General features: G+C 44.8%; 1 protein-coding gene across 1 annotated transcript in view; it reads left to right on the forward strand.

Annotated features, from left to right (window-relative positions):
- sh3rf1 (SH3 domain containing ring finger 1) overlaps positions 1-12,500 on the forward strand; it is a gene marked incomplete at its 5' end in the record, with an annotated part of 37,096 nt that overhangs the window by 13,247 nt on the left and 11,349 nt on the right. Inside the window, 3 exon segments of the mRNA XM_068725272.1 lie at positions 7,333-7,608; positions 8,393-8,488; positions 8,903-9,214. Of these exon segments, the coding sequence (XP_068581373.1) occupies positions 7,333-7,608; positions 8,393-8,488; positions 8,903-9,214 (684 nt within the window).

Genomic DNA, 12,500 nt, shown 5'->3' on the forward strand with positions numbered 1-12,500 from the left:
GGTCCAATCATCGCACTCTCTCCCAGAACGGGACACCGGCTGGATCCTAAATAAAAATCCTCCTTTCATAAGATTCACAGCACTGTCAAGAGACCCATAAATAGAAACACACACACACACACAAAAAAAAAGTGCTCCTGTGTGGAGTTTCCATAGAAACCAGAGAATGGAAGTTTTTCTTTTGTCTTAGCCGGAGAAAGAGAAGAGGAAGCCGTGTGACGAGCTTCTATCTGTGACGAGTTCTGCTCGTCTGAAGCTCCGCGTTTGACGGCATTATTCAGATGTCAGAGAGAGAGAGAGAGAGAGAGAGAGAGAGAGAGAGAGAGAGAGAGAGAGAGAGAGAGAGAGAGAGAGAGAGAGAGAGAGAGAGAGAGAGAGAGAGAGAGAGAGTCATATCCCATCTTTTTTTTAATTATTTTTGGGGATGTACTGGGTACATTCAGCTCTAACGGGACACTTTCACAGAACCAGTGAACCAAGAGGAAAGCAGATGTTCGGCTCTCGTCGTTTTTTTTTTGCCTCCTAAATCCACCGATGTTTCTCTGCAGAGATCGGCCCCCGTTTGTTACAAAGTGCAGCAAAAACATGCCTTAAATACAGAGCATTAGTCATATTCATATCAAAACATACTGTCACCGCAGTGAAACAGTAGATTTACCCACAACCAGACACCTTGAAAACACTAAAGACTATATGAAATCTTGACAGTTGTTCCATTGTTGGATGGAACAGTTCAGCCTCTGCTCTGATCTTGTGGACGTCATCGCTCCCCCCCCCCGTTTGTGTCGTCGGTTAGCTTTGTCAATGTCAACGTTCTCTTGTTGACTCCTGGCTCTCATGAGCTCCATACAGCTGCTCTTTGTGCTTCAGCTCCTGTATTTTACACCAGGAGACCCTCTGGTTTCTCCACAGCGCGGGGGAGGCAGGGAAAGAATCCTGCTCCACAGCGGCCATTATATACAAAACAACCATTAGGATATAATTTAAACCTAATGCGGCTCTAATGGACTCAAGATGTTCCTCCCGCTCCCGTCATGTGTCACGGCGCTTGTGCCGCAATGTTGGTGGCAAGATCTTCAGCTAACAGCGGCGCGCTAATGAACAACAAATGTCCCGTCACCACCTGGTCTCCTGCTCCTTCTGGATGTCTGACATGTCCTGTCCCCCGGAAACACACACACACACACACACACACACACACACACACACACACACACTCTGTTTTGGCAGTAGTAGCCCCTGCTCATTCTCCACCCCCTGCAGAGTTCCTGGAGGTGTCCATATGGGAGTGGAGTGATGTCTGGCACTTCCACAGTGGGGGTAAAGGTTTACGTCTGCTGTGGTTACACACACACACACACACACACACACACACACACACACACACACACACACAACCCTTGAACTGCTGACGGAGCAGAAGCTGCCCCTGACGAATTGGCAATAGCAGGTTCATAATGCGTTGTGATCTTGTTGAGCTGGTTTTCATGGCGTGATGCTGAGCGAGTTTGAGTCGAGGGATCGCTTCTGTTAATTGTTGCGCTCATAGATGTAAAAAGCGGACGTGGTCGTCGTGACGTCACTCGTTGGTTTGTGGACACCGGTTTTGAAGACGCGGGGGTCGCCATCTTGGTTTTTTTGTAATCAGTGAACAGGAAGTGACCATATTAGGACTGAGGAGGAGTGACGTAGAGACGCCGTACACGTCTCTGGTAGAGACCTGTCAATCACTGTGTAGCCCCGCCCCTAAATCATCCCCTGCTTTATGGTCTGTTTGACTCTAAAAGGACCATAATGTACTAAATGAACATCATGCTGTATTGAAGAAGACTGTAAACTAGAGATTGAGACCATAAACTCATGTTTACAATGTTTACTGAGGGAATAAATCAAGAGAGAAGTAGAGTCATTTTAGACTAGACTTCTATACAACCAGAGGAGTTGCCTTTTAAAACACTTGATTTCTGAATGGAGTTTGGTTTGATCGGTGCTAGGCTATGCTAACATTGTAGCGTCTCCAAATACCGTCATCTCGGTGTAAATACAGTAGCGTCATTATTGTTTATGCCATAGAGCGTCTGTGTTTCATACACTACATGAAGTTTCTTCCCGTCTCTGTACAAACATTTCAACTTGCTCTAATCACTAATATTCGCGTCTTTGCGTTGACTTTGCATGTCGTCACGCCGCACCCAAAAAAGGTTCGCGGAGCCTCCGGTGTAAACGCACCACAACAATGAGCATCAGAGCTGCCGTCTCTTTGTCCTCCTAGAACGTCTCCTGCAAACACTGCTGTGTGAAGGCAAGCTGTCGCTGCAATTATCCCCATTTGACCTAGTCCTCCCTCCGCAGCTTCTACATGCATTGTGTGTGTTGTTGTTGGGTTTTTTTTTATGCCTGTCTGCTCACTGGTTGTTGACATTTGGCTGTGCTGTAGAGCAGAACACTTTGGGTAATTCAGTTATAATCCAGTGCTGTGGAAGAGAACACTATAACAGCCAGATCCCTTTAGCACACAGGACTAATTGCATTATCTGCAGTACAAGAGTAATTGCACAGAACAGCTGATGCTCTCTCTCTCTCTCTCTCTCTCTCTCTCTCTCTCTCTCTCTCTCTCTCTCTCTCTCTCTCTCTCTCTCTGTGTTTATCCGTCCGTCTCTCATTCACACACAGGTAAGATAACCGCATTAAGCAGTCGCTCCCGCAGGTGAGAAATGTAATGAGCGAAGCTGAGGCTCCGGTGTTTGAATACTGATTTTCCAATTGAGGGTTGTGCTGAACACAAACCGGGCATCCAGCCCCCCCCCCCCCGAGGGGAAACGAGTGCTAACTCTTTCCGACGTCTGTTTTCAGAGAATCCAGACGAGTTTTACTGAAACTCCTCAGTGGAGGAGGAGGAGGAGGAGGCTCTCTGCTCTCGCTCACGTACGTCCAGAAACAGGGCTGTGTTCACTCCCAATGAGGCGTTGAGGTTGTGTCACTTATAAATTATAATCGGGCCATGTCGGGGCCAGGGGGGGGGGGGGGGGCTCAAAATAAGCAACCTCAAGTCTTTTGGTCACCTGTGGTCTGAGTTGGGTGTTGCTGCTGCTGCTGCTGCAGCATCTCCTTTAAATCTTTAAAGAGCTCTAAAGATACAGGAACCCGTTACACAGGGCGTACACAGCTGTGTAATTACCGCCATAAACGTTCACCACAGATGTTGAGAACAATTGGAGAGCTGGAGCGAGGAAGAGATCTTGCTGGCCCCTCCTTAGACTAGAACAATCTGATTTCTCTTATTGGGGTTTTTTGGGGGGTTTTTTGGAGCCTGAACTCATGCAGACATGTACTGTACCTTTAATGCGGTCTCTTCCTGCGTCTGTGGAGGGTTCAGAAGGTGTGTGTGTGTGTGTGTGTGTGTGTGGTGTGTTTTTTTTTAAACAGCATTCATGTTGTTGCAACTTTTCCCTCCATTCCGGTATGAATCACCGTCTCCTCTCTCCTCCAGACGGGATGTTTGGTCAGGACTGGTGTTCGGTCAGGACTGGTGTTTAGTCAGGACTGGTGTTCGGTCAGGACTGGTGTTTAGTCAGGACTGGTGTTCGGTCAGGACTGGTGTTCGGTCAGGACTGGGGTTCGGTCAGGACTGGTGTTCGGTCAGGACTGGTGTTCGGTCAGGACTGGGGTTCGGTCAGGACTGGGGTTCGGTCAGGACTGGTGTTCGGTCAGGACTGGGGTTCGGTCAGGACTGGTGTTTGGTCAGGACTGGTGTTCGGTCAGGACTGGTGTCCTTTGGTGCTCCTTTTTGTGCCGGTCCACCGCAGACACAACAGCATCGTCTCCATGGACGTGAAACCGGATATTAACCCCCCCACACACACACACACAGCCATCCCTCATCCCCAGTTGCGCTCTGTCCTGCACACCCTCACCACCTCCTCTACCCTCCATGTCTTCATTCTCTCTCTCTCTCACCCTCGCTGTGTTAATCTAGAGTGAAACATGGAAATATAAATCTGCTGACAACCTCCTCCTTAATGAGGCCAGAATAGGGAGTTCAAAAAAACTAGCTGACAGAGTTGGCAGTAACAGTTTGGGACCAAAACGTATTACGAGTGAGTTAGTCCTGAGTTATCCAGTACAGAACTCTAACAAATGAACTGCTAACTTAATAGAACTCAGTGGGGACATCTTGTCCTCCACCAGTCTTAACTAAACCTTCTATCAAGTAGAAAGGACGTGTTTTCACAGTGCAGTCAGGGCTGGATATTAAGCTTCATGGTGAAGGTGTTTTGTTTGCCAGTTAATTATTAAATAATACTTAATAATTAAATAAAATCAATAGATTGGAACAATTGGGGGCGAAAGAAAAAAGCCCAAAATTCAAAATGTTATTCATTAACTTTGTTATTGACGTCTATAGTGGTTATTTGCATGAAAACACACAAGTCAAAGTGTTTTAAATATTTGTTTTTGGGGGTCATTCGTAGTTTTAATGATGTATTATAATGTGCTTAGAGCTAGTGTTAGGAAGTTTTAATTCATCTCTAATATCTATTTTACATTCATATGAAAACATCTAGATTTATTAGAGTTTCTCACCAAAGATTCCATTCAAACTTTATCACGATAACATTGTAATTTACCTTTTGTCCGATGCTAATTTTCACTCTTGAACGCATCGTAGTGTAACCGAATGGAACCCCCGAAGGTTAGCCGTTAGCTCCGTCTGTAAGCCGGGCTGAGCAGCATGTGAGGGAATGAATCACAATATAACAAGACGTCTGATTCAGCTAGTTGTTACCAATGCTGCTACGCTGTTAGCTCCGTTACAGCTCCAAGCAGGACTGTGCTGCTGACAGGCTGCTAACAGACCTTAATATTAAATAACGTTGCAGATTTCAAGCGTTTTGTTGTTCACAATGTAGTGTTTTCAGGGATCTGTGACTAGAATGTATTAATGCCGAACACCCGATCGCATATTTTTTTTTACTAATAAATATCACAATTATTTTTCTCATGTGGTTTTAAACTTCCCCGAACACAGAGTTGCACATGCAAGACTTTATTTACTTCTATTTTTTTTTTTTTTTATGAGTGCAATCACTTTTTACAATGTGATGATGTGCAAAAGTGATTGCATAACAATGTTGACTTTGGACACTTAAGTCTTGGCCTCGGTGTACAAACAACAAGTCCTTCCAAACGTCTCCGTATTTAAAGGGACAAGCGGTTCATATTTACCGTTTAGTCGGATCCTGTTGGCTTTGTGGAGCTTGAACCTGTCACCCTTGTCATTCGCAACAAAAATGGCAGCGCTTCCACTCACACATTTGCATTTTCATCACGAAAAAACTCCCTGCCAGGCCTGGGTGGGCTCAAAAGCCCTGTTTTACCCCCCCCCCCACACCCCCCCCCCCCCCCCCCCCCCCCCCCCCCCCTCCCCCCCCCCCCACACCCCCACCATCCTGAAAGGAGGCCCAGTTCCAGTGCAGTGTGCAGGGTGCTGCAGTGCACCCCTCCCTCCCCACAGACTGGACCTGCAGAGCCGGAGACCGATTGGCTCTGTGCTTCAGGCTGTGTGATTCTCTGCAGCAGAGTAATGTCACCCTGGCTCACCATCACGGCTCATTCTGTACTTTTATTCTCCTCTGAGCCTTTTAAACGGTTCATTAGCCTTTAACAAGACTGCAGAGCCGGCTCTGAAAAAGTCTTGCTTTAACCCCCTCTCTCTCTCTCTCTCTCTCTCTCTCTCTCTCTCTCTCTCTCTCTCTCTCTCTCTCTCTCTCTCTCTCTCTCTCTCTCTCTCCCTCCCCCTCTCTCTCTCTCTCTCTCTCTCTCTCTCTCTGTCTCTCTCTATCTCTGGATCTCTTTTCTCACCCTGGCAGTTCGAGGCCTTAGTTCTGCTTTCTGCAGTCCTTCACGTTGTAAGTTCCAGAGTTGAGATCCAGTCGGTTCATAGTGTTTGAGATTCTGATCACTGCAAAAGATGTCTAACAGCAGGGGGATAAATGGCGGGGGGTTGGTTTGGACTGAAGCCTTCCTCATGGACACCCACCCTGAATGGAGAACATTGATGCTCCTCTATCCTGCTACACCCCCCCCACCCCTCGCTGTCCCTCTTTCCCCCCCAGATTGTCATTCCCTGAATGGTCCTTTCAGGACTCCAGGCCGGGTAGATACAAAACCTTCCTCTGCAGGATAAAGGGAGCGAGCCCTGGGCCTTCTGAAGGCGTTACTCAGCGAGTCACAACCAGCCAAGCTCATCACACTTAAAACTGTGAACACACAACATTTCATTATCGGGGGAACAAACGGGACAGTTCACTGTCCCTGTAAAAAACAGACACTCTCACATTATTGTCTCCTTTTTGTGTCCAAAAACACAAATGTAATTCCCCATAGAGCCTAGTTTCCTGACTGTGAATACTGGTTTAAAATCTCTTGCACTGTTCTGAAAAAAACGTGCTTTTCATTTTGTATGATTCCTACGACTAAGTCTTTTTCCAAAGTTGTGCTACTTTTATTTCAGTTCATTCTTTATTTTGTTATTGCATTACTTGTTGTTTTGTGAGGGTTTTTTTCCAGAGCTGTCCTTGTCAAACATTGATGATATAGTTGGTAGTTACAGATTGTTTTAGTTTGTTTTGTTGTAGCAGCTGGTCAACAACTGCTCTGAAGTCAGTAAAGCATCAAAAAATCTAAATCTAATTTTGTTATGGTCATCTAAAGTGGATATTTGCATAAACACAACTTTTTTTAAACATCTGGTCATTAGTAGTTTTAATGATGTATTTTAAGCTTCAGTTAAACGGCTCATAATTCATCTCTATTTTATGTTAATGTGAAAACATCTGAAACATCTGGATGTATTCAAATTTATTACCAAAAATGTAATTTTACGAGATTACATTTGAACACATCATGATAGATACCTAGGTACCTTCACCCAGTACTCATTTTCACTGAGCAGAGCCTGAAGGCATCATAATGTAACTGAAGTGAACCTCTGCTGGTTAGCCGTCAGCGGTGCTGCTAACGTTACTAGCTCTCCTCCTGTTGGTTTAAACACTGATTGGTTGTGTACAATGTAACATTATCAGAGACTAGAAACACATATTTTACTGAATATTGGAGGAGAACCATCGTCGGTAAAACTTTATGTCACACTATGATGATTAAATCCTCACATGCGTGTCAAACCTTGAGGAATCTAACCAAAAACACAGACTTTGAGACGAGGGAACCGGACTTTCTGGGTTGTTTTTTTAATCAGATCACAGTGCGACCCCTATTCTCGTCGTCTCTCTTTTCTCAACCCTCTCCTCCCGTCTCTCTCTCCTCTTGCAGTCCGTGCCCCAGCTCCCCTGTGCCAAGGCGCTCTACAACTACGATGGCAAGGAACCTGGAGACCTCAAGTTCGTCAAGGGCGACGTCATCATCCTGCGCCGGCAAGTGGACGAGAACTGGTACCACGGGGAGATGGGCGGCGTCCACGGCTTCTTCCCCACCAACTTCGTCCAGGTCATCAAACCGCTACCACAGCCGCCGCCTCAGTGCAAAGCCCTGTACGACTTTGAGCTCAAAGACAAGGAGGCGGACAAGGACTGCCTGCCCTTCTCCAAGGTGAGATGCTCCATGCTCTGGTCACAAAGATACCTCTCATTCCGGTCTCTGGTCACAAAGATACCTCTCATTCCGGTCTCTGGTCACAAAGATACCTCTCATTCCGGTCTCTGGTCCCACTGATACCTCTCATTCCGGTCTCTGGTCACAAAGGTACCTCTCATTCCGATCTCTGGTCACAAAGGTACCTCTCATTCCAGTCTCTGGTCACAAAGATACCTCTCATTCCGGTCTCTGGTCACACTGATACCTCTCATTCCGTTCTCTGGTCACAAAGATACCTCTCATTCCGGTCTCTTGTCACAAAGATACCTCTCATTCCGGTCTCTTGTCACAAAGATACCTCTCATTACAGTCTTAGCATTTCATTTTCTTAAGTTATGTGTGTCAGAATGTGAGGGCTGTTAACTGAAACGCCCGAGCCAGACTTCTTGATGAACAGCTGTAATTAAGCTGAATGCACACACAGAGAAACGACACGGCCTTAACTACAGTAATTAAGTGGTTATACCTGTCCAGCTGTTTGGGGCACACTTTGATGTTTCAGTTGTTTTTATATGCCACATGAGCAAAAACACAGAAACAAGCTGACTAAGTGGTTTTCCACACAGAATGCCAATGCCTCAGACTCTTGTGCACGTCTCTTTTAATAAAACACGGTCCCTACCTCGTTATTTCTATTCACTGTTTTTGTTCCGCGAGGAGGAGAAACACTCTTCGTTAGCAGCGTCCTTAATTAGGTTCTTCCTCTCATGCAGCGCTCCTCTTGTGTCTTTAATTTCAGGACGATATCCTGACTGTGATCCGCAGAGTGGACGAGAACTGGGCAGAGGGAATGCTGGGAGATAAAATTGGAATTTTCCCCATCTCATATGTTGAGGTAAGAAAATTAACAAGACTATTTAATGTCATCAATCATAGACGAGGAAGATCTTTGGATAGATAATAATGAGAATAAATATGAAACAAAATGTAAATCCTACCCTCTAAACTAAAATTAAATCAAACGCTATTACTAAATAAACTTGTTTACAGAATATCTAGTCTATAGAGGAAACCATAAAGTGAGTCTTTGGATGGATGAGGGCGTCTGAAGTTGTTATTTCTCACACTGACCCTGCTGCTCACCTTCTCTACTGACTGGATAAAGATGGAGGTCTTCCATGACAGCTTCATTACAGAGAGTGACAGTTTTCATGATCACTCTAATACTCCATAGCTCCATCACCCCTATGTATGTTGTTTCCACCTTACTACTCTCTCTCCATCACCTCCTCCTCTTCCTCTCTCACAGTTCAACTCGGCAGCTCGGCAGCTGATAGAGTTGGACAAGCCTTCAGACTCCAGCGGAGACTCCGGCGAGGGGGGGGCCTCCTCCTCGGGGCCCCAGAGCAACGGCGCCCAGCGAGCAGGAGAGAAGAAGAACAGCAAGAAGCGGCATTCCTTCACCTCGCTCACCATGTCCCACAAACCCATGCTCGCCCCGCCCCCCCAGCGCCACTCCATGGAGATCAGCGGGCCGGTCCTCATCAGCTCCAGCAACCCCACGGCAGCTGCACGGATCGGGGAGATCAGCGGGGGGCTTTCCTGCAGCGCGCCTTCACAGGTACGATACTCCACAGGGAGGGGGTGAGGGAGGGAGGGAGGGAGGGAGGGAGGGGAGGCAGGCAGGCAGGCTGCTGCATTGCAGGTCCCTTCCTAAAAGTTTTACCCAAATACAGTTTGACAAATTAGCTTCATTCAAGACGAGATAGAACTTTGATTTATCCAGAGAGGAAATCGTTGTGCAGCAGTAAAAAAAGAAGTTCACCTTTCCTTTACCTATATATCTTGTCAGGGCTTCGAGTATTGCGTTTGTATTCCGGGCCAATCGGAGGAGGAGCTACTGGCAACTAGGGGCGTGGCTTAGGTGTGTGTGTGTGTGTGTGTGTGTGTGTGTGTGTGTGTGTGTGTGTGTGTGTGTGTGTGTGTGTGTGTGTGTGTGTGTGACGCGATGCGATGCAGAGTTGCGTCCGTCTCTTCAAAACAACAATGGCGGCTCCTGAATTCATTGAAAGAAGAGCAAAAGAACGACACTGAAGGCTTTTATCGATGGAAAAGATGTTTACGCTCTTCTCCGGACTGGTTTCATTTGATTGACGGATCAATCAATTAATCAAAGTTTTTTTTTATATATATATATATATATATATATATATATATATATATGTACAGTATATAGCTCTGTTTAAACAGATCTAATGCACTTCAAAGGGCGTTACAATGTATTGACAAGTGGAGAGAAGATGAAGGACTAATGCACACTAAATAAATTAAGAAAATAAAAACACTCAATACAGCAGAACTTATGTATTATTATGGTGTCATTCTTTAATCCAGTGATGGGGATGAAATCATCCTCTGAACTGATCTAGCTAGTTTGTTAATATCCTGCAGTGGTATTTAATTGCGAAACTGTAAAAAAGAAAAAGGGAACAATGATGAACTGTGACCTGAGTCCAGCGTCGGCTCCTTTTGTTCCCACAAGATGTTTGCTGCTGTTCTAAAGGCTCTCACTCTCCTTCTGTCAGCAATTAGGCTGACTCCCCCCGTCATACCGAACGGGCCGTAGCTCCACCCGAGCGTTTGAAATCGTGGATGCGTGACTCCAGCTCAGCCCTGGAGGTTTCCGCACCGATCCCGACGTGACGGAGACTCACAGCTGCTCGCTGGAGGTCGACTGAGACTCTGTTCAGACTGTCAGAACAACAGACACGCAGATTTACAAGTGACTTCTGTTCATGACCGAGACTCAAACGTGCAACTCATCATAACAGCAGTCAGTAAACTGTGTCTGACATTCATCGAAGAGGGTTTTACCCATTCTATGGATAATGTTGGTTCATGATGTTCTCACACGTCTCACATAAACATAGTCTAATGAGGTGAAGGATTTATTATTATTATTATTATTATTATTGATCGTTTTATTTTTATATTCAACAGGTACAATGAAATATGTCACCCACCTCTGGTCCTCTGTAAGATTTGGATGAATACAAAAACCCCAAAAATAAATAAAAATACAAAAATAAAACCAGAAGAAAAAATAAAATACAAAAAATATAGATTTAATATTATGTTTAAATATATATATATATATTGTATATTTTATATTAATATAAAAAAAATGATATATATAGATAGATAGATAGATAGATAGATAGATAGATATATATATACACACACACACACACATACACAGTTGTGGTCAAAAGTTTACATACACTTGTAAAGAACATAATGTCATGGCTCTCTTGAGTTTCCAGTTATTTCTACAACTCTGATTTTTCTCTGATAGAGTGATTGGAACAGATACTTCTTTGTCACAAAAAACATTCATGAAGTTTGGTTCTTTCATGACTTTATTATGGGTTAACAGAAAAAGTGATCAAATCTGCTGGGTCAAAAATATACATACAGCAGTGCTAATATTTGGTTACATGTCCCTTGGCCATTTTCACTTCAATTAGGCGCTTTTGGTAGCCATCCACAAGCTTCTGGCAAGCTTCTCGTTGAATCTTTGACCACTCCTCTTGACAGAATTGGTGCAGTTCAGTTAAATTTGATGGCTTTCTGACATGGACTTGTTTCTTCAGCATTGTCCACATGTTCTCAATGGGATTTAAGTCAGGACTTTGGGAAGGCCATTCTAAAACCCTAATTCTAGCCTGATTTAGCCATTCTATTACCACTTTTGATGTGTGTTTGGGGTCATTGTCCTGTTGGAACACCCAACTGCGCCCAAGACCCAACCTTCGGGCTGATGATTTTAGGTTATCTTGAAGAATTTGAAGGTAATCCTCCTCCTTCATGATCCCATTTACTCTCTGTAAAGCACCAGTTCCATTGGCAGCAAAACAGCCCCACAGCATAATACTACCACCACCGTGCTTGACGGTAGGCATGGTGTTCTTGGGGTGAAAGGCCTCACCTTTTCTCCTCCAAACATATTGCTGGGCATTGTGGCCAAACAGCTCGATTTTTGTTTCGTCTGACCACAGAACTTTCCTCCAGAAGGTCTTATCTTTGTCCATGTGATCAGCAGCAAACTTCAGTCGAGCCTTAAGGTGCCGCTTTTGGAGCGAGGGCTTCCTTCTTGCACGGCAGCCTCTCAGTCCATGGAGATGCAAAACACGCTTGTTTGTGGACACTGACACCTGTGTTCCAGCAGCTTCTAATTCTTGGCAGATCTGCTTTTTGGTTGTTCTCGGTTGACTCTTCACCCTCCTGACCAATTTTCTCTCAGCAGCAGGTGATAGCTTGCGTTTTCTTCCTGATCGTGGCAGTGACAAAACAGTGCCATGCACTTTATACTTACAAACAATTGTTTGCACTGTTGCTCTTGGGACCTGCAGCTGCTTTGAAATGGCTCCAAGTGACTTTCCTGACTTGTTCAAGTCAATGATTCGCTTTTTCAGATCCATGCTGAGCTCCTTTGACTTTCCCATTGTAGCGTTTGTGGGCGTTTGTATCCAATGAGCCCTATTTAAATGGCCTCAGAGAAGTCACCAGCTGTAGTCACTCATAATCACTCACAAGAAGTTAAGAGGCCATGCTATGAAGCTCATTTCATTGACACAACTTTCTAAGTCACCAAAATTGCTAATTCATGTTGCTGTATGTATATTTTTGACCCAGCAGATTTTGTCACTTTTTCTGTTAACCCATAATAAAGTCATGAAAGAACCAAACTTCATGAATGTTTTTTGTGACAAAGAAGTATCTGTTCCAATCACTCTATCAGAGAAAAATTTGTAGAGTTGTAGAAATAACTGGAAACTCAAGAGAGCCATGACATTATGTTCTTTACAAGTGTATGTAAACTTTTGACCACAACTGTATATATAATA

Source organism: Cebidichthys violaceus, unplaced genomic scaffold (genome assembly GCF_023349555.1).
Source record: "Cebidichthys violaceus isolate CVI_PGR_0920_01 unplaced genomic scaffold, fCebVio1.0.p SCAF_35, whole genome shotgun sequence".
Taxonomy (NCBI): domain Eukaryota; kingdom Metazoa; phylum Chordata; class Actinopteri; order Perciformes; family Stichaeidae; genus Cebidichthys; species Cebidichthys violaceus.